General features: G+C 38.8%; 1 protein-coding gene and 1 long non-coding RNA gene across 2 annotated transcripts; one reads left to right on the forward strand and one right to left on the reverse strand.

Annotated features, from left to right (window-relative positions):
- Positions 1-377: 377 nt before the first annotated feature.
- LOC118491269 lies at positions 378-1,135 on the reverse strand. The gene is made up of 3 exons (XR_004891036.1): positions 980-1,135; positions 523-829; positions 378-449 (listed from the first exon to the last, which is right to left on the reverse strand). It is a non-coding gene; the product is annotated as an uncharacterized LOC118491269 (long non-coding RNA).
- Positions 1,136-5,979: 4,844 nt separating this feature from the next.
- LOC110934576 (ethylene-responsive transcription factor ERF021) lies at positions 5,980-6,917 on the forward strand. The gene has a single exon (XM_022177526.2). The coding sequence runs from the start codon at positions 5,989-5,991 to the stop codon at positions 6,763-6,765; it is 777 nt and encodes a 258-aa protein (XP_022033218.1). The 5' UTR covers positions 5,980-5,988; the 3' UTR covers positions 6,766-6,917.
- Positions 6,918-26,386: the final 19,469 nt, after the last annotated feature.

Below are 26,386 nucleotides of genomic sequence, written 5' to 3' on the forward strand. Positions count from 1 at the left end.
TGAACACAACTACGGGTAAAGCCATGGCTGCAACACACGGTTGCAAAGTGAGAACTATGCAACCTGGATATTGCCCCGCCAAGATGCTACTCGGATCTTCTATGTACCCTCAAAATACAATCATCATCACAGTCTATTGTGTTATGTAACCCCGCTTTAAAGCATGATGTACAAGAGTATTTTTCCACTAAACTTAAACAACCTTTAAAGCATGATGTACAGCTGTTTTAAGCACAAGAAACACATATGTAACCTCACAGGCTCAGCTTATGCATCATAGCCTTAACAGTTTCAGTTCAGACATATTAAGAACACAAGCTCAGCTTATGCATCATAGAGACGACAGGCTCAGCTTATGCATCATAGCCTCACAGGCTCAGCTTATGCATCATACCCTCACAGGCTCAGCTTATGCATCATACCCTCCGAATGCAAAGAGTTGATATATTCTGAAATCGAAGTAAATAGAAGTTGTTAAGTTGATGTTTTGAAAGTAGGATTATTCAACTGAGATAAACTTACAATTTCAGTTGAGTGTAGTTGAGAGTTTGTAAAGTGTGAGTAGAGTGTAGATATCTCTGGATTATTTATAGAGACTGAAGCTAGCAGTGCTGTCTTTCAAACAGTGTATGGAAGAGTGTTGATATATTATAGAGACTGCAGCAAGCAAGCTGTCTTTCACACAAAAGTAAAGTGTTGCTTTTTCCTGTAGATTGTACTTCCCTGCTTTTGGCATCCCTTTTTGTGAGATGTGTGAGCATTGAGAGAGAAAGCATATGGTGATCCGTGTGAAGTCAAATGGACGGTCCCGATCTTGATCCCTTTTTGTCTGTAGCATAAGTCAAATGGGTTAAGATCAGTTAAAAAACAAAAAGCATAAAAATAACAAAACACATCATAAAACACAAAATATAGTCAAGTTTATATTCTCTCAGTAGCATAGCATGTTAAAAATTAATATTCAAGGCTTAGAAATTACCAAAAAAGAGCGAAAAACCGACTGAATTCGAATCTCAGCCCATTCTTGACACTAATGCTCCGTTAGTTCTCGCAAAGTCAACCATCATAAAAAGAAATCAAGTATTAGTAAAGATTTGATATTAGTTATAACCAGTACACTATTAACTTAAAATAAATTTAATATAAATCACATTTTGTCAAGTTGCAAATATAAAAACCTTTATTTGGCAAGGGATCCACAGATTTGAACAAGGGATCCGTTTGATGTTCTGATAAGTTGCAATGAGTGTTATATATCTTACCATGTTCTTTTGTGATTCTTATCTTTAATCTTGATGTAGATTTGTTAGTAGATGCGCTTATTTCAAATTAGGTTGAAAGTTTTGTGATATTTGAATTTGTATTTTTGGTGATGATAGTTAGCTTATAAAAAAAAAGAAAAGAAAATTGATGAATGATGATAAACTTTACTTTACCTCTGCTTGAGTGAGCATGAGACCACTAAGTGAGGGAACATTCTGCATATGAAGCCCCCATCGATTCGAATGAAGCAGCGTTCAGCGTCGCCAAAGCCAATTCCGAGACTCTCCAAGCAGATACACTTTCTCCGGCAGCCAGAAGATCGGAGTGAGCTTGTTCTGTAATAATAGTGATCGTGACAGTCGTTAACCAAAGGTATAACTAATTAAATTCAGATCCTAAAAAAAGGTTTCCTTGCGAGTTGCGAGTGACATACCTGAGTCGATTCATCACAAAACACATGCGAAAATCCTTCGTAAACCTCAGATTTCGTCCTTCGAACATCCGTCAACCGCTTCACCTGAAAAGTAAGAATCACAAAAGAACATGGTAAGATATATAACACTCATTGCAACTTATCAGAACATCAAACGGATCCCTTGTTCAAATCTGTGGATCCCTTGCCAGATAAAGCTTGTGATACATCTCATGAAACCCTAGATCTGCTCATCGAGCATCCCACAGAACAAACTAAAATCAAAAATACATTACAATCTATCTTTTCACTATTCCATATCTAAATGACCTAAATATCATAATTATCACAAAACCATGATACTTATCAGTCCCAAAAAATGAAGGAAAAGATCAAAATATAACAGAACAAAGTAAAATCAAAACTACAAAAACAATTTATCCTTTCACTATGTCATATCTGAAATTAAGCTAACTATCATCACCAAAAATACAAATTCAAATATCACAAAACTTTCAACCTAATTTGAAATAAGCGCATCTACTAACAAATCTACATCAAGATTAAAGATAAGAATCACAAAAGAACATGGTAAGATATATAACACTCATTGCAACTTATCAGAACATCAAACGGATCCCTTGTTCAAATCTGTGGATCCCTTGCCAGATAAAGCTTGTGATACATCTCATGAAACCCTAGATCTGCTCATCGAGCATCCCACAGAACAAACTAAAATAAAAAATACATTACAATCTATCTTTTCACTATTCCATATCTAAATGACCTAAATATCATAATTATCACACAACCATGACACTTATCAGTCCCAAAAATGAAGGAAAAGATCAAAATATAACAGAACAAAGTAAAATCAAAACTACAAAAACAATTTATCCTTTCACTATGTCATATCTGAAATTAAGCTAACTATCATCACCAAAAATACAAATTCAAATATCACAAAACTTTCAACCTAATTTGAAATAACCGCATCTACTAACAAATCTACATCAAGATTAAAGATAAATCAACATTTAGAACCTAACCTGAGTCGATTCATCACAAAACACATGAGAAAATCCTTCGTAAACCTCAGATTTCGTCCTTCAAACATCCGTCAACCGCTTCACCTGAAAAGTAAGAATCACAAAAGAACATGGTAAGATATCTACTAACAAATCTACATCAAGATTAAAGATAAAGCAACTTATCAGAACATCAAACGGATCCCTTGTTCAAATCTGTGGATCCCTTGCCAGATAAAACGGATCCCTTGTTCAAATCTGTGGATCCCTTGCCAGAACATCTCATAAAACCCTTGATCTGCTCATCAAACGGATCTGGTGATAGATTCAAACGGATCTGGTGATAGATCTCATGAAACCCTAGATCGCCGAGAAGAGAGAGAAGAGAGAGAGAAGAGAGAGAGAAGAGAGAGAGAAGATCTGATGTTGTTTTGTGAGATGTGTGAGCATTGAGAGAGAAAGCATATGGTGATCCGTGTGAAGTCAAATGGACGGTCCCGATCTTGATCCGTGTGAGAAAGTTTAACAATTGGACGGCAGATGTATACCCTTGTAAAGGGTAAAAGGGTTTGTGTTTTCTTGTGCCTTAACAGTTGTACATTGTGCATTAAGTGTTTTTTCAACACCTTGTTCAATTACCATTTTGTCCTTCACATATGTTTATTAAAGTAGTATAGATATATATATATATCAAATAGTAAAATGAAGCATTCTTACTGGAATCTATTTCTTTTTTTTTGTATATTTTTTATTTCTAGAAATTATGCATTAATAAATAAAACATATTATATACAAATAAAAGTACATTTAATTAATAAAATATTACAATGTGAGGATACGGAAATAAATAAAAGGACATTAAAATATAAAAAGACATTTTAAAACTAAAGCTAATTTAACTATTCGTCGTCGGAATCCGCTAAACGGTGGGGTAAATCTTGTTCTCCAAGATACTCCACAAGATCATATTTTAGTCTATAATACGTATCTTCATCAATGAACTCATTATAAACAGTATTATCGAAAATGAGCTCGACTAGAGGATCCCGAATATGTACCGGTGCAATCGTGTTTCCGTCGTCTTTTAGAATCATGTTATGCATAATAATGCACACATATATGACATTCCTAATCTTTTTACATTCATAGCATCAGTCGATTAAGTACCACCCATTTTGCCTTATAAACACCAAAAGCCCGTTCCACGTCTTTTCTTGCCGTCTCGTGTTGCCTCTTGAACTTCTTTTCTTTCACAATAAGGATACGGAAATGATTTCACAAACCCGGACCAGTAGGGTAGATTCCATCGGTAAGATAGTGTCCACGCTTGTACAAGTGGTTCTTCAAGTAAAATGAGCATTTTGGTGCAGTTCAATTTTGTTGAGTAAGAAATAACGGAGATTGTTGGAGCACGTTGATGTCGTTTTGTGAACCTGGTGGACCACAAAAAAACATGCCATTGAGAGTCCACCGCTTCAAGCATAATTATCGGGTATCTGTGATCCCCCCTCATATATGGCCCCGCAACTCTGTTGGACACATTCTCCAAACAAAATGTGTACAATCAAGACTACCCAACATCCCAGGAAGGTGATGTTTATCCTCATGAGCTTGATACAAGAGCGCAACGTCGTGGCTAGTTGGTCTACATATGAACTCGGAAGCGTATAAATTACATACCGTTTTGCAAAAATAATCTAGACACTCACGGGAAGTCCTTTCGGCCTAAATACTCGTCGTTCTCGTCTGGAGGGTTACCAGTTGCAAGTTGCTGAACGCCGACGTAACTTTTTGCATCGGTGTAAACACTATTCTTCATTCTCCCATCCACGCCCTCTTGAAACCACGAGTTATTCGATTGCACGTCACTCACAATTTTTAAAAACAACCTTTTTGACAAACGAAACCTATGACGAAAAAATCTTCGTTGAATTTAGGCTCCTCGACAAAACAATCTGCAATAAGGGTTTCGTGACCTTTCTCTTGATCTCGACGGATAGCTTTCCTTTTTCTCGAAGTACCCGTGTCTTCCAGTGCGACGGCTTCCTTAATAAGATTTTGGAAAAAAGTAACCTACTATCGCTTGAGGAAGAATTATCGTTTTCACTAATATCAAATGGAATGAATAGCGGTGGTATGTCATTCGCCATTATTTAGAAAATAGGGTTAAATTTTTTGAATGTAAAAGAAAGGATTTAGGTTGAATAGAAGTGAAAAATGGTGTTGGATGGAGAAGAGAAGTTGTAATTTTTTTTATATAAAAAAAGGGTAATGGCTATATTTCTAACGGTCACCTCACCCTTTAACGGATCTTTTCTATTCGGTAAATACTCACCGACTACAACCCTCCCCGCTCACCGCACAAACACCGACGGCCGTACCCTGATCAATAAAACCCATCTCCGAGTCGTTCCCGATTGCACTCCTTCCACCCTTATTGTGTTAGAAGGTTTTTATATAAAAATTTAATCAAATACTGTTTATTGTTTACCCACTAAATAGGTTTCTATATGAACATTATTTTTGAACTATTGAATTTGGGATAGTTTACTGTTTACCCACTAAATAGATATATTGCATTATATTTCTAGATGTTTTTTGAACGTCTTAAAATATACAAAATCCGTATTCGACATCACTCGAACTTTGAACTCAACTAAAGGAGCACCAACATCTTTTATATAGCTATGAGAATTTCTAGATAGCCTACGGCCATTTTTGTTTCATATATTTTGTATAGCTAAGATAGCTAAATGAAATAATCCATCTTGAAAAATCTCTTTAATTGGTATTTTGTTTTTCTTTTATTAAATAACAATATATTTTTCTTAAACTTTTAAATTTAACGAACATATTAAATTCTATATAATATTTTAATATTTTAAAATTATGACTTGTTTTGGTTGTAAATTCGACTTAACCGGTTTGACTAGTAAATATACCATACAATTATATTCCATTGTTGGCCAAGAATATAACTTTCTACCAATGAAATGACATAATTGACCCTGAAGTCTGAAAACAAGAAGGAGAAACACTGAACTATGAAAGTAGGTTAAATTCTATCTCTTCTCTTCTAAATATAGAAAGTGGTGTGATCATCAAAAACATGTCAAAACCCTAAATACACGTGTCCACACCAAACTTTGCCATGTCACTCTCTTTCCACAAAGACACGTGCCCTTTCACACACACAAACACACGTATCCACCACTCCACTTGTGCCCTATAAATTCATCTTCATTTCCTTCTGATTTTTTATACAACCACACCCAAGTGATAACAATGTGGAGTTCTGTGATCAATGCCGGAAACAATGGCAATGGTGGTGGTGGTGGTAGCGGCGGCCGGAGGAAACAAGACCAGAAAACTGCGACTCAGGCGAGTTCAAGAAAAGGATGCATGAGAGGCAAAGGCGGTCCGGAGAACGCCTCGTGCACTTACAAAGGCGTCCGCCAACGGACATGGGGCAAATGGGTGTCGGAGATTCGTGAGCCCAACCGCGGCAGCCGCGTCTGGCTCGGAACTTTCAGTTCCGCACGGGAAGCTGCGATAGCGTATGACGCGGCTGCCAGGAGGCTTTACGGACCCGATGCCCATGTCAATCTCCCTGAGGAGATTGACAACGCTCCGCCGCCTCCACCAGCTCTCACGGAGGCGGCGAAAGAGGCCCGGTACCACCGCGCAGTCCAGCAAATGAAAAAGCAACAAGAGTTCGAACGGCAGATGCAAATTTACATGCATCAGCAACCACAAATGATCAAAGTCGAAACCGCAATGATACCGGAGATCCCGGATCTTAACGGGTACGCCGTTGGAAACTACGGTGAAGTCACCGGAGAAAATGACGTTGACATCGAGAAATCATCAACCGGCAACCTGAACTTTAACCTGAACACTAACTTGCCGGAGTTCGACGACTCCGGTTTGTGGACGGAGGCGGCTTCGACGATGGACTATCAATCGCAAGCGATTGATCCTGGGATCAGTGCATCGGCATTCGATGATACAATTGGCATTGAATTGAACCATCTTAATGGTGTGATTATCTGTTACCGATGATCATGCATTTAATCGTCGGAAAAGATTGGTTTCTAGTTCGTCGGTGCACGTGGCACAAAACATACTCAAATAGTTATAGTAGTATTTATATGATAGAAAGGGAATAGAAAGTTAATATAAATATATAGATATGATCACATGATATGTGTTCTGATATGTTACATAGGGTATGATACAAGTGTGGTGCCTATTTTAAGATATATAACTAGTACGTGGTGCCTATTTTAACATATGAAAAATTGTGTTGCGTACGTATCCTGTTGAACTCAATATAACTTATATAAGCATTGCAGTTAGATCAAAACGTAAAGTAAATAAAATTTACACCTTACAATCATGACGTGTTATTTGCGACCAGACTAACTCGAGTTTATACTGTCAAGTCATAACTTATTATATGCTACCCGATTCATACGTAGGAAACATACAAAATAAAGCACGAAAGCGTACACCAAGATTACGTTGAAACGTAGACAAACTTGAATTTATATGAAAACATATTAAAACCATATTATTCCTCACACGCTACGGCTTTATAAATTTTAAAAAGTATTTTAAACGAAAGACACTAATTACCTCTCATGCGTTCCGGTGGGGTCTTACGTCGACATTAACGTGTTAAAGGTCACGTTCTCAAACTTCAAAAGCAACATCATCGTTGTCGGGAACCGGATTACGGTTGTGAAATCAACATCGCTAGGCAATTAGAAAGAAACGTATGAAGTTTAGTAACTTATGTTATGGAAACCGAAATTTAGGATAAAAAATTTGAAAGTCACGGAAAATTTGAATTGGAGAAACGATTGTTACGAAACACGAATTGGACCTTTTTTTAAACGCACGTTGAGACCTAATAATTTAAATAAAGTAATTTAAACTAATATATATAGGGTTAGATTAACGTACTAATGCCCTTATCGTACAATATGTACGCGACCTAATAATTTAAATAAAGTAATTTAAACTAATATATATACACATATATACACATATATATATATATACATATAGGGTTAGGTTAACGTACAAATGCCCTTATCGTACAATATGTACGCGATCATCTCAGCCGTCCGATCTTGTGCGATTTCACTTTTGAACATGCGATTTGTGCTGAAAAACCAACATGCGAAATTGCTTTATATACCAACATGCAATTATATCATATTTACCAACATGCGGAATTGTTACAAAAATAAAACAAAATGCGATTTCATAAAAAAAAACATGCGATTTCATAAAAAAAAAAACCACCATGCGATTTCCAACATGTTTTTTTATAACATGCATTTCACAATATCGTACATATTGTACGTTAAGGGATATTGTATTTTACACTTTCACTATATATATATATATATATATATATATATATATATATATATATATATATATATATATATATATATATATATATATGGGGTCAGGATTTAGAGAGAACGACTAAAAGTGTGAGAACGGTGAGAACGATTAGGAACCGTCAGATCAAAACAATCTATGGACTACATGACGCCATATATATATATATATATATATATATATATGGGGTCAGGATTTAGAGAGAACGACTAAAAGTGTGAGAACGGTGAGAACGATTAGGAACCGTCAGATCAAAACAATCTATGGACTACATGACGCGGTGGCATTTTCGTAAATAACATCACTTTTATTAGTGTGGAGCGCTTCCATAAGGGCAAAAATGTAAATCTCCATATACAAAACACATCAAAGCCTGACGGAAACATATATACTTCCTAGAAAAAGCTCCCCAAAACCAACGTAAAATGTGAAAACCCTAGAAAACGCGAAACAACAAAAACTATGGCGTCGAAAGATTAAACGAGATCCAGAGGAAAAAAACATAGTGAGTTAACTTTGATTTACATTGGGCTAGTTTATGCTGCTTTGGCGTTCTAATTTTAACAAAAATTTGCAGTTTCTACAAGGGGGAAAGGGAAGAGTCATCTGCTCCAAAACGCCAAAAAACGAATGAGCAACGAAAGAAGACAACAAGAGGACATGGTACACAAATGTTACTTTTCGTGATGTAAAAACACACTTTCATACTTTGTTGCCAAAACGCCAAAATATGTTTTACTCTTTTGATTATTACATTTACATGTTTTGTTGTGTGATCTACTATGGTATTTGGGCAAATCAAATAAAACGCCATGATTAGAAAAATTAACAAAGAGTAACCATTTAAAACATAAACAACATTAAAAAAAAGGGTTAAAAAAACTAAATTAAGACAAGTAGAAAACACAAAAACGCCAAATCTATATGAAATCAATAAAACGCCATTAAAACATGAACGTCATTCGTAAAAAAAAATACTTTTTAAAAAAACGCCATGAAAAGACAAGCATAAAGATGAAAACGCCATTAAAACACAAACGTCATTCGTAAAAAATACACTTTAAAAAAACGCAATGTAAACTAGCATAAAGATAAAAATGCCATATATATTTAATTATTTTTGGGCAAAGGAATCAAAACGCCATTGTTTAGCGGGAAGTGGACAATGACAATCGTACCCCGGCATAACAATTAGCGCTCCCAGCCACGTGTTGGGCCAGGATCCGTTCTCACCGTTCTCACACTTTTCACCGTTCTCTCCTGATCCCGTTTTATATATATATATATATATAGAGGAAGGTTAACGTACATTACGTCCTAACGTACATCACATACGACAGGTAATTACGCACATTCATTTTAAAATCACGCACGTTATAACTCAAAAATCCAAAATCACGCATGTTGAAACACAATAATCACGCATATTAAAAACATTAATCGCGCATGTTATAAAACAAATCACGCACGTTGTCGTACGTGAAGTACTTAAGCCGTAATGTACGGTATACTTTTTCTATATATATATAAGAAACAAAACAAAAAGAAAAGGAGAAAACTTGAAAAATAAATCCAAGCTTGACGATTTCCAAACTCAACCATCACACATAACCAAGCGCCCACCTTTGAGTTTTGCAGAATGTTAACATTTAAATCTAGTAGTGGTCCGTGGTTTTTGCCACCGACATTTATATTTAAGATAGTATCGAATATGGTGAGAATATTTGCATGTGTAATGAATTAGTCTACTTGTTACGCCTATTATATAGTTGACAGTTCACTATAATTTTGGAGTTTGGACTCATATTAAGTTTAGACGTTATGGATTGTAATACCGAATGTAACGTGGCATTGTTCATGTTTGTTTGATAAGCTTTTATCACATTATGAATTATAATACCGATTGTTTGTTAAGCTTTTATCACGTTATGAATTGTAATACTGATATACGTTAAATTATACATGTTTTTATCCCACAATTTACTCCGTTTTAAGCGTTTTTTACCGAAACCGTGCGTGACCTACGGCCCCGGAAGTGTTGATACATATTATGTGGTCGCAACTCGACTCGGTTCGACTTGGCTCGGTTCGACTCGGTTAGGTTCGGCTCAAGCCCGACGTCACGACATTCCTCCGTCGTGCGCCCCAGAGTTCGACACGCGAAGCACGGAGAGCCGAGAACGCTTCCCGCTTGACACATCATCATGAACCTCATCATGATGATGTCATGATGATGTCAAGACTTTGACTAAACTTCACATATTAGAAACAAGTTGGAATTCATGGACGTGCATGTGTCAAGTCTTTGGGCCAATCAGAAAACAATGCATGGGCTAAGGCTTGTTTTGGCGAAACACCTACTGGGCCCAAGCCCAAGTTTGGCGAAACAAAAAGGATCTTGACGAAACAACTTTGTTTCGTCACACATGATCCAATTTCGTCAATATTAGTCTTATTTCGTCGAGCTGATTTGTGATTTGCCAAGTCTGATCTGTTTCGTAGTGTGTAGTGCTATAAATAGTCTGTGGTTAGACAGAAAACATAGAGAACACATAGAGAACAGAGAGCACACACACGAGAGTTTTAGAGAGTTTATAGAATATATCTGTAAACATTGAGCTTGTAACCGAACCTTTCATACGTATTAATACAGAGGTGTTAATTGGTGAATATTGCGTGTCGTGTATTTGCGTGTTCTATCTCGGTTTGCCTTTCCGGTTGGATTCCGCACAACCGGGTTGGTTTGTATACAAGGATTAGGCGACTAGATCCTCCTAGCCGAACCTATAAGTGGTATCAGAGCCTTGGCTCTTCTCCTTGTTAAAACCGAGGTGTTCTTGTGTTTTTCAGGTCTTAAAAATTCATATTTTTCTGGAAAAACAATTTTAAAATCGGGTTTAATCTTGTGCTTTTGCTTTGTGTTTTGTTAAAAACCTTGTTAAACTCATGTCCACATGCTAAATATTGGTTTTTATTAAACATTGCAAGCAAAATCACGTTTTCGGATAGTTTCGGGTCACCGGAAAACTCATAGTTTTGCCGGAAAGTTCATTGTGTTCTTGTGACATTCAAAGTGTTCTTCGTTAAAACAACTTTTAGATCTTTGAAATATCACTTGTGAAAGTGTTTGTGTGTTGGAAGTTGAAAAAGGATTAAAATAATCCAAACCTTACCTGTTTGGTGAAATGGGTATGTCTTGAGCTGAAAGTAGGCCTGTTGTGTGTCAGAAAAGGATAAAGCTCAAATAGTTCACCAACCCCTGACATCTTTTTCGACGAATCAGACATTTGACGAAACAAGTCTGATTCGCCAAAAAGGGTAACGACGAAACAGAAAATTCCTTTCATCAAATTGACGAAACACATTGATTGGGCCTCATTCTTGTTTCGCCAAGTTAAAGCCCAAAAGAGAAGCCCAACAAAAAAATTCTATTTCGTCAACAATTTTGGACTTGTCAGTTTCGTCAAAGGGTTCCAATACCAAGTATTAAATTCACTCTGTCAAAATCCAAACAAAAAAAAAATTCATTTTGTTTCGTGAACTGTAAAGGCACAAGAATTTAAAAAATTTCATTTCGCCAAGTTTGGGATTTAATATTTGACGAATCAAGTTTCAGTTTCGTCATTGTAATTCTGAAATTTGTTTCGTTGAGTGGGCCTGCTTCAATTAGAAGGCCCAAAGTGATTTTTCTGTTTCACCAAACCCATATTCACAAAACATGTGTTTCACCGAACAATTTTAGTGGGCTTGTTTCGTCTAGGAGCCCAAAAGTAACCAAAATTTGTTTCGTAAAAAAATAACAAAACAATTTCTGTTTCGTAGAAAATTGTTTTGTCGAAACACTTTGTTAAATTTAAACAGAAGGTTTGTAAGTGTTGTTTAACTGTTTGTTTGAGGTGTGACTTTCAGGTAATCATTTTTCGTGATCAAACATGAATCCAAGTTGGTGGGGTACTCCGGCTCCGGATGGGGGAAAGTATAGAAATACAAGTTCATCTCCCTCATGGTGGGGTACTCCGGCTCCGGATGGCGAAAAGTATACAAATACAAGTTTATCTCCCTCATGGGCCGAATCTCCCGTATCGACATCTTCACAAGCCAATGCCATATCTACCGGTCAATGGGCATTAGTATCAAATCAAACTCTGAGCATTCAAAGTATCTTATTGAGCAAAAGCGAAACCGGAAGTTTGAATCGACCTCCAAAGTTGATGCACTTAAATGAATATCCAGGATGGGCAGAGAGGTTCAAAACATACGTGCTTGGGCAAAATACAGAATTGTGGTTACGTTTCACCACAGATTTCGATCAAGCGATAGAGGTTGCCGCTTCATCTGCTGCTACGTTTGCCGATCTTCCTGAAGATCAAAAGAAGACGTATGATCTGGAAAAGAAAGCATACGCCATTCTTACTCAGGCGTTAAGCAAAGATATTTACCATCAGTTTGTCAGTTTCAAGACAACGAAGAAACTGTGGGATGCGTTGAAGACCAGAGGGGTAGGAAATGAAGCAACACGTCAACTGCGACATGATCTACTCAAGAAAGAATTCGATGGCTTCACATGTATGGATAAGGAATCGTTGGGAGACATGACAAGTCGGTTTAATCATTTGCTTACTGAGTTGGGTAATTTTGGGGTAGTAACAACTCCAGCAGAGGTGGTGAAGAAGTTTGCTGATGCGTTGCCTCCCCAATGGAATAGTTTCTTGGAGATTTTGAAGTATAACGGAGTTTTGGCTACTACAAACATCAACGACTTCGTGCAGCTTTTAGAGAACAAGGATCAGGAGGAAACCTTAAAAGCAAAAAGAGTTCCAGTACCACAAAATCCTGAAATGTATTATGGAACTTCCAGTACTTCTTCTGCAAGACCTATTGTGCCACACAATCCTGAAATGTATTATGGAACTTCGAGTACTTCTTCTGCAAAATCCATTGTGCCATGCAATCCTGAGATGTATTATGGAACTTCCAGTTCTTCGTCTGCAAGACCCGGTTCACATGCTCCACTTCAAACGGCGTTTGTCACAAGCACCGATTTGTATGGCAATCAGATACAAGTTCCTGTTAAGCCAGCTCCCACCACAGACTTGTATGGGAATCCACTTCCTGCTCAACAACAGGCATGTTATGGAAGTACATCATCTGCTGGTCAGCAATCTAAGCCAAATACAGTACGGCTCGACACTTCAAGCTTTTCAAAGGTCAGTGTGGAAGTAGCAAAGGAACACATGGAGCTGCTTAACACCTTAGTGAGCGCGTACTGTGGGTTAGTGGAAGGTCAGATTGGGACCATTAATCTGACACAGGAAGACTATCAGCAGATTGACAAGGAAGAGATGGAGATGATGGACATCAAGTGGGCCTTTGCTAGTGCTGTGAGGAGGGCAAAGGATTTCATGGAAAGAACTGGCAGAACCAGCTTGGAAAGCAAGAAAGACACCAAGTATGGGTTCGATAAACAAGCTGTAAAGTGCTTTAACTGTGGTGAACGGGGTCACTTCAAAAGGGAATGCACAAACCCAGCACAGCATGGGAACCAGAATCCTTTCAGAAACCAAGGCAACCAGCAGAATCAAAACAGGAACAATGAGCGTACGTTGATACCTGTCAACAACCAAAGTCAGGCAGGATCATCAAATGCCAACCAGGCACTTGTGGTTCAAGTAGATGAAGGTTGTGATTGGTCAATCCAGTTGAGTGGTGATGCTCCAGATGGAACAACATGTTTTGCTGAAGTTGTGAAGGATTTAAATCACGCCAGTGGTGGAGAATCTTCCGCCAATGGTGGTGAATCTTCTGAGGATGAAGACTCTTCTGGTTACAGTAGAAGTTCAGATGAAGAATCCTCGAGTTCAGGCGATGATCATGTGGGTGAGACATCAAGTGCGTCAGTCGATGCAGATATTGATGAGCTTTTGAAGGAAGCTGCAGCAGGAACAAACAGAAGATCTATTTTGGTGGATCAAGCTGCTTATTCTTCGTCTTCTCTTCATTCAGCCTTTATGGCGAATGTCGACAGTTCATCAAGTCAGGTATGTGTCGATGAACCCACTGCTGTTAATTGTGATAACTGTGATAGTTTGCGTGTTAAATGTGCTGATTTAGAAGCAAACATGTCTGAGTTGCAAGGCAAACATGATGCTTTACAAGCTAGTTTGTTTGACTTGCAAGACAAACATGTTTCATTAAATGATAAGTGGTGTGAATTGCGAAGCAAACACGAGGCTTTGCAAGAGAAGTATGATGTGACATTCATCCACAACCAGAAGTTGACCGTGGATCTTTCTAAGTGCACAGAAGCCAACATGTTTTATGAAAACCATGAAAAAGAATTTAAGTCGGTAATCGAAAAACTAAAGAAAGATAAAACCGAGCTGACAAAAATGGTTTCCAGAAAACAAACTGATATAAATTTGTATATAACTCGCCTTGAGGTAATGCAAAAGGAAATGGCTTGTGTTAAAACTGAAAGTGAGGCGATCCAGCTTAAGCTAGACAGTTATTTGATGATTCGGAATTCAGAAAGAGAAACGGGATGTCACATGCATAGGTTACAAGAAATGTCCACCACCAGTGAGACACAATTATGATGCTATGCCTGACGAGGAAGATAGAGTTTTCTTTGAACCATCTGTTCCTCTAGATGTTAAGGAATTTGCAACAGGACTCAGATACAAGAAAGAAGTATCATCAGATTCAGACGTATCAGCAGATACATGTGTATCTTCTGCTGAACTGAATCAGGATCCTCCAGTCATTATTGAGGATGCTGATTCTTCTGATGATGAATCCGATGATACTGATGTAGCAAAGTCTGATGCGGAAATCAAAGAAGAGGACAAACCTCTTGAGAATCATATTCTATGTGATCCTCCTGCAAAACCCGCTAAGACTGTTGCAATCAAGTCCTCATCTGCATAAGAGTCGGAGAGTGTGAATTTGCTGTACACTCTTGTTGGTGATGATAAAATTTATTCAGACAAAGATTTTCCTATTAAGAATGTTAATCAATCCTTAATCAGTAAAGTCTTTGAAAATTCGACAAGTAAGTTTTTGGGAAAGACAGGACCACATGTTACAGTTACACAATGTCCTCCTATTCCAAAGACCGAAATTCGGAAACAATTTGGCAATAAGAAATTACCAACAGTGCAAAAACAGCAAAATCATGCCAAACCCAAAGGAAAACCAACGGCTCAAGGTGAAAAGAAGTCGAATCAGAAAAAGAACAAGAATGTGAACTTTGTGAAATCAAAGGGAACGGACAAAATTGAAACGTTTGAAAACAAATCTAATAAGAAAGCAACCGTGTTGAAAAGAAATGAATCAAACAGTTCGAAACCTAGTACCTCGGGATCACAAAGTTCATCATCATCGGCAAGACGACCACATGATACTTCGGGGTTTGTTGAACGAAGATCATGTTTTGAATGCGGTACAATTGGACATGTAATTCGAAATTGTCCATATCTTCATAAACAAAAAGGCAAAGTTGATGTTCCCCATGACCAAACTGACCGTAAGCGATCTGTTTCTGTAAAACAAGATCCCCGTCTTGTAAAAGAAAGGGAGAAGAAACAGAAACGCCAACAGGTCAAGGAAGTTGAAAAGGCGTTAAAAACCGGAGGTTGTCCAAACAAAATCTGTTAAATCGGATGTTAAACATGAAAAACAGAAACAGATTTGGAAACCAAAATCGGTAACTGTTTCAGGGGGAGCCATATCAATTCCGAATCATCGGGAAATGGATGTTACAATTCTCGATGAAGACGGACGACCCAAGTCTGTGAAGGCTTGGGTCCCCCTCTCCAACTAATCTCTAAATGAGTGTGCAGGATGTTCCAGGAGGAACTATTGATAGTCTTAGGATTGTTGATAGTGGAGCGTCCATGCACAAGATTGGCGACATAAGGCTCCGAAATATTGTTACAAACTAGGAGAATGTTCTTGCCATTGATGGAGAGAGAGGAAAGAAAAAGAAAAAGAAGAAGAATATTTTGGTGAAAGAATGTGGTTGAATGAAGTTGCAAAATTCGACCAAATGAAGAACGTGCCAAAATTTGGTTGTTATGGTTTTTGATCGGGTCCTCAGGAAAGATTCCAATGAAATGTACGCACCTGCAGAACGTCTGAAGTTCAAGATCAACAAAATGGACGTATAGTGTATATTTCTTCGCGGTGTGATTAAAGAAAATGTGTTTGTTGAACGCACTACACTGGATGTGCGAATGTCTTGTCGTGGATTGAACAACCACACACTACTTCACAAGAGGAAGACAGAGACCTTCGCTGGTGCAATGTGTAAGACCAGACGGAACCAAAGGTTTTTGATCGTGTTGCTGTGAAGAGATTTTTCAGTAGCTACAAAATCGACTTTGAAGTCCACACCGGGTGGATATCCAGTTTGGGAGAGTGCTCAGGTTCCTTGCAATGCACGAAGCAGTTGCAGGATACGGTTTTGAATTTCTAATCTCTCCTATGCTTGTCGATATTTAAGCTGCTTTATGAATTATATCATCTCATACAGCACTCCTTGGCCTGACACGTTGATCTCGAATATTACCTCACACGTGATTGTTTCACTATGAAACTCGTCAATGTTGTTAAGGTCCACACCGATGACCAACGTGCCGACCTTTTTACCAAAGCATTTAACAAATCAAGATTTGACTTTTTTATTATTGGTAAACGGCATTAAGGCCAAGCAAGAGTAAAACCAACATCGGAAAATCATTTTTGTAAATACCTTTGAGTTTTAAATTTATCTTAGTTTATTGATTTTAGGTGGAGTAAATCCAAAATTTGAAAATCCAAAAACATCGAAAAATTTTAAAAACACAAAAACAATAGAAAAGCAAAAATAAGTTTCCTAGCGAGCAAAAGAGAAAATGATAGTACATCAGTGGTCTATCCAAACCTCTTTAAACCTAAACTAAAAAACGATAAGCAGCTCTATATAAGATGTATCGGTAGGCTCACAATCATTTTAAAGTGTGCAGGGTGATATAAATCTTAAACCGACTGAAGACCAGGTGGGAACCATTCATTGGCATATGGTCTTAGTACTGAAATTTCCTTTGAGAGATTGCCAAGGTTCTGAGATATTCGGTCTTTATGCTGCTTATCATCTGGGTATCATGGTTGTATCTTTTACCGAAAAATAACAGGGACGCAAGTCTAGATCTTCCATGATACTATACATACGTGTACATATTGCATTCGACCTTAATAAGTGATAAACAATCACATGTCCAATCAAATAAGTGATAAAATATCACATTTATCCGGGAGTCAAGTTCGTCTCTCTGCTGTACGGAAGTACTGACCTGTTCACGGACTTGCTCCTGTGCCCTCATGCATATGAAAATCAAGTTCCTCATCAATAAGTGATTCTATCACATAGGGCTTGTTTTCAAAACAAAATAAGTGAGAATCTCACATCATATACGGTCAAACAGATGATAATCAGTATACTCACCGGTAAGATGAACCCTCGTGCATACCTTGATACGGGAATGTGTCGTGATGTGGATGAACACCGGTCGGTAAGTATAAATCATACCTTAACGTATCCCCTCGCCATGATTACATCTGATAAGTTGAGCTTTAGTGGACAACAATACCGATAATTGTTATAGGATGCTTATCTTAATGTTAACTAACTGAACAACAAGAGCGTTATGGCATGACCGTACACTGATATGATTCTCTTACCCTCGAAACTCGCAAAAAGAATGTCTGTAAATATTTATTTACTGCTTTCAGTCTTTACATTTCGAAATATTCAAAAATACCAAAAAGATTTTAGGTGTGTTTTAACATAAACTTTATAAAAGCCAAAAAGATTTTATTTCTATTTTATTTTCGATAGTACGATGTTGGATCTCGAGTCTTCGTTACCTGAAACCTGATTGAAAACCGAATTGACTAAATCTTCATAAACGGTCGAAATTTGCAAGTTTTTGAAAGTTAGAATCTAAAATTGACAAATTTATTAAACTTTCAAGCTGTCGGACGGTGTTTGATTGAAACATGGTCATACGTGTGTCATTTGTTTATACTAACTATACTCCAAGCAGTTGTTCTCATTACGCGTTTAGATTTCTTGCATGTGCAGATTCTAAAGGCAAGGAGAACATGGTCGATGACAAAGCTTCGGAATGAAGACACGACGTGAAGGCACTCCAATGATGAAGATGATCGAGTTGCCGCTGACCATCATCAACACTGTCACACCCCGATTTCCACGTGTCACCGGTGGGCCCGGTGTGGGGTACAGTGACGTAGTTGGCATCGTCATAGACAATCAACACAATATGATAATGCACAGCGGAAGCAGAATAGAAACATTTCAACTTTTAAATAAAGTGTAATAATAATTATCACAGTAGTTGAAATGGATCCACAGGCGGATCAAATAAAATAAGATAAAAATAGTTCAACAGATATTTGTCGTCCAAGCTTGCGAGACTATAGTGGACGCTCTTAGGAAACAACCAGCCTATTTCCGTATAGTACCTGCACTTAACCTTTTGGGAAAAATACGTCAGTTTACACTGGTAAATACAAATCGACTGACTCATTTTGAAAATGATTGAAAATTGATTTAAATGCACAAGGCATAAATATTTTTATTAACTTGGGATAATTATATAATATAAACTTGTGAACGAATTACATGCACTTGTATCTCTGGTGGCCCGGGATCTGCTGTCCGGGCTAGAGATTAAATGACACACCACATTAAAGAGTTATACACGTCGGGTGTACGCCTACACCCCGTGCTCTGGTCGTGGCCATCTCGTAAGATAATGTCAAGGATATCCGGGACACGGTCAATAACCCCCCAAAGCCTTTAAGTAAGACAAAACTGTTTAAACGAAGTCGCACAAGCTATTCAAGACTGTACACCTATAAGGCGCAGGACTTGTGCGCCCGATCAAGCGGTATTTTAAATACCGTACCCCAAGCCCGTATAGGGAAATAAGTCAAAATGTATTTACCTGAGCAAGTATAAGTCACAAATGATAAGTGTTGGTAGCTTTTACCGGGCCTCCTAATCTGGAACAAAGGTTTATAATTAACCTATTAGATTCCTAACGGCCTTTTATTTTTAAGCCTAAGCTTTGACCGGTTAGTTTTAGGAATGATGCGGTTTACGCACGATTAAGCGAAAGACCGGATAGAATGTGATTTAGGCCCGACAAGTTTGAATACTTGTATAATATGGGTATACTAGATACATTCTGGATTTTGAAACAAAAATGATATCGTTTGACCCGTTTCGGTCAATTTACGCAAACTAGTTACGTAAACCGAACCGAACGCGAAAAGGGCGATACGGGTAGACAAATGATTCAAATGCAAGTTCCCTGAGATAATATGCTTAAAATATGATATTATATCAGTAAGTTATGTTCTATATTGCCCGGAATAATTTTAAACCCAATTTATGCCTTAGAAGGGCATTTTGGTCATTTAAAAGATAATAAAAGAGTAAAATTAGAAATCTGAGTTTCGGGTCTGGTTCATACAGTAAATATACTTAATATAACATATTATATCAGTAGGGTATGACCCATATATCAAATTTATCATTTTAAAATCAAACTATGCACCGTAGGGGTATTTTAGTAATTTCACAAGGGCTAAAAGTGCCAAAACTGGAAGTCTGAGTTTATATACTTATACTTACTGTTTTTATATGAAAATACGCTAAACACATCCGTAGGTATAGGTCTTATATGTTTAAAACAAGTATAACGCTTACTATGCGCTTAAAACGCTAAATATGCGATTTAAGGGCGTTTTCGGGTTTTCAAATTAAATCTGAGATTTTTATATTTCCAGAATACTTAAAATAGTTTATTCATCATATAAAATCAGTAGAAAAAGGTTTCGGGTCAAAAGGATGTGTAAAACTCATTTTATGGCTTAAACGGTCAAAACCGACATAACCCGAAATAACTAGGCGATCTAGGATCCGTTCAGCCAAAAATTAATTAAAAATCATCAAAATTCCCAGAATATTATATTACTTTTGTTGGTAAAGAGTTTCGTATCAAAACGTGGCCAGAAACGGGTTCTACGCGAAAAGGACCGTTTATGTAAATTTATAATATAGTTTTACGCTAATGGCCATAACTCACAATCTGGACCACCAACTGATCCGAAATTTTCGGTGCAAGTTCATATATTAGAAATAAAGATTTCTATCCTTTCACTTTTCCAAAAATCCCGTTTTAAATCAAAAAGGGCAAAATAGTCAACTTTATGCATAAATCGGAAGCATGCATTCGAATCGGCTAAGCATAGACTCAATCAAAGAAAATTCCAGAAAGTTTAACTAAAATAAAAATAGTCAAAAATACTTTCCAATACAGATCTCGAACATGCATGTACGAATCCGAATCGATAGTCTACGGAATAATCGTTTTACAAGACTTTCGGTTCCGATTCGTGTCTATACTATAGATTGTCGAGTTGATGATGATTAAAACACATTCTTATATGTATTACAAGTTATTTATGATGATCAATCAGATTGCATGTCATCTATATCAATATTCATGTTATTTTTCACAAAAATCGCTTCTGTTGACTTTTTAGAAATAGGTTTGACTCGACATTTAGCATGCATGTAGTGGGAATCAGAGAGTACCCTTTAGAGGGTTTGTTTCCCACATAAATACCAATCTATAACAAGTTTCAATTCGAGAAATGACTGAAAGAAATCCGTTTAATCAGAAAGTCAAAGGTTATGAACACCCAGTTTGACTTTTATCAATAATCAAAGCAAAAACGGATTATAGAACGAATTGAAGGCTTACAAGAGTCCTATAGGTGTTTAGAGAACACTAGAAGTCGGCCTTGTTGATCAGATTATCTCCAGAAAGCTTGCCTTGAAGGTTCTTGATAGAGAGCTCCTTGTTTACTTTGTGAATGTCCAAGAATTATGATCAAAATCTGATTTAAAGCCATAAATTCGAGGTTACTGTTGTAGTAGCCATGCAAGGAATGTTATTGGTTCAATTGGAGGTGCCACCAGCTGTTACCAACATCAAATTCGGGCCAAACTATCCATTTTTGCGAATTCTGTCGCTGGGCAACCCACGCGGCCCGCTTGGGCTTTCCCAGGCGGGTCGCCTGACCCCTGGTTCAGCCAAACAAGTTTCAAACATTGACAGCTTTGACCCCTGAACTTGTACGCGATGTTTCGGCTACTTTTCTCGACCCGTAAACCCCCAAACTTGGTTTCTAAGAACCTTAGGACTTTTACCAACATGGTAATGCCCTCGGATAACTTTGCGCTCAACCGAAAAGCCATGAAATTCGACGTTGACGCTTTTAGTCCCTTAAGTACGGTTTTGGCCATAACTTTCTCATACGTTGACGAAACTTCATGAAATTTTTACCACATATTCTAGTGAGTATATTTTAGCTATACAAAGCTTCGGGTCTGCCAAAAGTTCACTCAGAGGTATAAATTAAACATGTTGACACTTTTGGCCCCTATAGTTTGCAATACTTCACTTTTGTGCAATTTCCGCGTCGTATGATCCATGAACCATCTGTTTAAGGTTATAAACATTATGTAGGGTTATCATAGAGTCTATTTATCCATTGTTGACACTTTGGACCCTTACGTTCCATAGTTTTCACTGTTTGTCACTTTTAGTCCCTCTAAAGTATGTTTTCACATAACGGAACCTTATGACATGTGTCAAGACATTATTGGATGAAATTTTTTCGAGGTGTTACATCCTCACCCCCTTAAAAGAAATCTCGACCCCGAGATTTATTCAAACAAATGGGGATATTTTTCTTTCATCGTGGATTCCACTTCCCACGTGTATTCGGGACCTCTACGGGCATCCCACTTGACCTTAACAATAGGCACGTGCTTCCTTCGAAGCTTCTTTACCTGTCGATCCTCAATCGACAAAGGTTTTTCAACAAACTTTAGACTTTCGTCTATGTGTATATCTGTATGCGGTATAACCAGTGAATCGTCAGCGAAACACTTCTTCAAGTTACAGATATGGAACACATTATGAATAGCACTAAGCTCTTCAGGCAAGTTTAACCTATAAGCGACTGCCCCGACACGTTCGATTATCTCGAAAGGTCCTATGTACCTCGGGCTTAGCTTGCCTTTCTTTCCAAATCGCATTACACCTTTCCAAGGTGATACCTTAAGCAACACTTTTTCACCCACATCAAAGTGAAAATCTTTGCGCTTAGGATCCGCATAACTTTTCTGCCTATCCCTGGCAGCTTTCAAACGATCACGGATCTGAACGATCTTGTCTGTCGTCTCAAAGACGATATCTGGTCCAGACAACTGGACATCTCCAACTTCTGCCCAACAAATGGGCGATCTACACTTCCTACCGTATAGGGCCTCAAAAGGCGCAGCCTTTATGCTGGAATGGTAGCTGTTGTTGTAGGAGAATTCAATCAGTGGTAAGTTCTTATCCCAACTACCACCTTAGTCGATCGCGCATGCTCGAAGCATGTCTTCCAAAGTTTGAATAGTACGCTCACTCTGACCATCGGTCTGAGGATGGTAAGCCGTACTAAAATTCAAACGAGTGCCCAACGACTGTTGGAAACTCTTCCAAAAATGTGACGTATATCTAGTATCTCTATCAGAGATAATAGATATAGGTATACCATGTAGCGCTACTATCTTATCGACGTATAATTGAGCTAACATATCTGAGCTATACGTCTCTTTGATGGGTAGAAAATGAGCTGACTTAGTCAGTCTGTCTACTATGACCCATATGGTATCATTTCCCTTTTTCGTCTTTGGCAACTTGGTGATAAAATCCATTGTCACCATTTCCCATTTCCACTTGGGAATTTCAGGTTGCTGAAGCAAACCTGACGGCTTCTGATGCTCAGCCTTGACTTGCGCACAAGTCAAACATTTGGCCACATACTCGGCCACGGACTTTTTCAAACCAATCCACCAGTAGTTTGATTTCAAATCCTGGTACATCTTATCTGCTCCAGGATGAACGGAATATTTAGAGCTGTGGGCTTCCTGGAGGATAACATCCCGAAGTCCTCCATATACTGGAACCCATATTCGTCCGTTTAGGCGTAGCACTCCATCTTTGTCGTGGGATAACTGCTCCTCAGTTACTCCCAACTTTTCCGCAGGATAGTTAGCTTCCAGCACAGCTTCCTTCTGTGCAGCTAACACCCTTTCATTCAAGTTATTCCTTATTTCAATGCGCTTGGCATTGATTCTGATCGGTTTAACCCTTTCCTTCCTGCTTAAGGCGTCGGCAACCACATTTGCCTTTCCTGGATGGTATCGTATCTCACAGTCATAGTCATTGAGAGTTTCCACCCATCGCCTTTGACGCATGTTCAATTCCTTCTGATTGAACAGATGTTGAAGACTCTTGTGATCCGAATAGATTATACACTTGGTTCCATACAAGTAATGTCTCCATAGCTTCAATGCAAATACAACCGCACCCAATTCCAAATCGTGGGTGGTGTAGTTCTTCTCGTGCACCTTTAGCTGTCGAGAAGCGTAGGCAATGACTTTGCCTTTCTTCATGAGTACACAGCCCATGCCAGTATGTGATGCATCACAATACACCACAAATTCATCTATACCATCGGGCAACGTCAATACTGGCGCATTGCTCAGCTTCTGCTTCAGAATGTCAAAGGATTCCTGCTGCTTAGGGCCCCAATCAAACTTAATCTTCTTACGGGTTAATGAGGTTAGGGGCGCAGCAATCCTTGAAAAGTTCTCGATGAATCTCCTATAATATCCAGCCAAACCGAGGAAACTGCGGATCTCGGTAGGAGTTTTCGGCTCCTGCCAGTTCATGACTGCTTCTACTTTAGCGGGATCTACTTGGATACCACGCTCGCTTACTACATGTCCAAGGAACTGGACTTCTCGAAGCCAAAATTCACACTTCGAGAATTTGGCATAAAGCTTCTCTTGATGCAAAAGTTTGAGAATACAACGAAGGTGTTTCTCATGATCAGCTTGGCTCTTCGAGTAGATAAGAATGTCATCAATAAAGACGATAACGAACTTATCTAAATAGGGTTTACAGACGCGATTCATGAGGTCCATGAACGCGGCTAGTGCGTTAGTGAGCCCAAACGGCATCACTAGGAACTCGTAATGTCCATAACGAGTCCTAAACGCTGTCTTGTGCACATCTTCTTCTTTGACTTTCAACTGATGATAACCTGACCTTAGGTCAATCTTGGAGAAGTAACTTGCTCCTTGCAACTGATCGAACAGATCGTCGATCCTGGGTAACGGATATCTATTCTTGATAGTGACCTTGTTAAGCTCACGATAATCGATGCACAGACGCATCGAACCATCCTTCTTCTTAACGAACAAGATTGGCGCTCCCCAAGGAGACGAGCTAGGTCTAATAAAACCTTTAGCTAAAAGCTCATCCAACTGCGTCCTCAACTCCTTCATCTCCGTTGGTGCCAATCGGTATGGTGCTCTTGCTACAGGTGCTGCACCTGGTATGATATCTATCCGAAACTCTACTTGCCTATCCGGTGGCAACCCGGGTAGCTCTTCAGGAAACACTTCAGGATATTCCGAAATAACAGGAATATCTTCAATCTTCGGCTTCGGCTCATCAATGGTAACTTGTGCCATATAAATGACACATCCCTTCTGCATGCATCTGGATGCTTTGAGCATGGACACTTGCTCCGGCAATCCATGCTGGGTATCTCCTTGAATAGTAAGTGACTCACCAGACGGAGTCTTAACTATTACTTGCTTTCTATTGCACAGAATCTGGGCTTGGTTACTCGACAACCAATCCATGCCTATCACTATGTCGAATCCAGCTAACTTAAAGGGAAGCAAGGATAACGGGAAGGAATGATTCCTAATGGATATAACACATCCATCTAAAACAGTTGAGGCGGTTTCTATGGTTCCATCGGCTAATTCCACCTCATATTTCATGCTTAAGGTTTTAACAGGAAGGTTCAACAATTTACAAAACTTATCATCTACAAACGACTTATCAGCTCCTGAATCAAACAAGACTCTAGCAAAAACATCATTTACAAGAAACGTACCGGTAATGACGTTATCGTCAAGGACTGCTTCCTTTGCGTCCATTCTGAAGACTCTCGCATTAGTCTTCTTCCCTTCCTCGGCCTTCCTTGCAAACTTTGGGCAGTTGGGCCGAATGTGACCTTTTTCGTTGCAACCGAAACAAGTTGCATCCTTCATTTTCTTGCAATCCACAGCTTTATGATCTGTGGACTTGCAGATTCCACATCGTTTCTCCGAAGACTGGGATTTTGTTTCTAACCGACACCTCCCAAAGTGGTGCCTCCTGCAGATCTTGCATCTGGGTTTCTCACCCGACTGATGATCACTTTTCCTAGACCCCGACCCTTTCCTGTGGTCGTTGTTCCCTCTATGTCGCTTTTCAGATCTTCGTGAGGTGTCATCCTCACGTTTCCGTTTGTTCTCCTCAGAGCTCTTCATGGCTCTTAATCTAACCACGTCTTGAGTGAGGGAGAGGGATAGATCAGCTACGGATCTAAATGTTGTAGGTCTTGAAGCTTTAACACTCGCCTTTATCTCCGGTGCCAGACCCCCAATAAATCAAGCAATCCTACGCGGCTCCGGGGTCACCAAGTAAGGCACTAAACGAGACAACGTGTTGAACGTAGTAAGATACGCTTGACAATCGAGGTTCTTCATAACTAAGGATACAAAATCCGATTCGATTCGCTCGACCTCGTGCTGCGGACAGAAGTTCTCTTTAATCAGGGCCACAAACTGTTCCCATGACAAACCGTACAGTGTGGCCTTACCGGCAGCTTGTAGGAGTGACTTCCACCATGCTAGCGCATCTCCCTTAAATGACTGGGACACGTACTTCACGACGTCCCTATCAGCACACCCGCTGATATCAACCACAGTATCCATCTCGTCAATCCACGTCATACAATCGACGGCTCCCTTTTCCCCAGTGAAATCTCTGGGCTTGCAAGATACAAAATACTTGTACGTACAGGACCTGCTGTACGTGTCATGTTTCAGCTTAATCTCCTGCTTTGGGACGCTGCTGTGGTTGGAGGAGTGATTATCATCCTCAGCTTTCTTCGGCTCACTCTTCTTAGAGGGTGGCTTACTATGAGCCTCAGAATGAGTCTTGGGCTTTGCGTGCGTTTCTGTTCGGGTCCTACTCCGAGTACCACTAGATTCCTTGAACTGCCGATC

The sequence above is a fragment of the Helianthus annuus genome, chromosome 4, assembly GCF_002127325.2.
Source record: "Helianthus annuus cultivar XRQ/B chromosome 4, HanXRQr2.0-SUNRISE, whole genome shotgun sequence".
Classification (NCBI taxonomy): domain Eukaryota; kingdom Viridiplantae; phylum Streptophyta; class Magnoliopsida; order Asterales; family Asteraceae; genus Helianthus; species Helianthus annuus.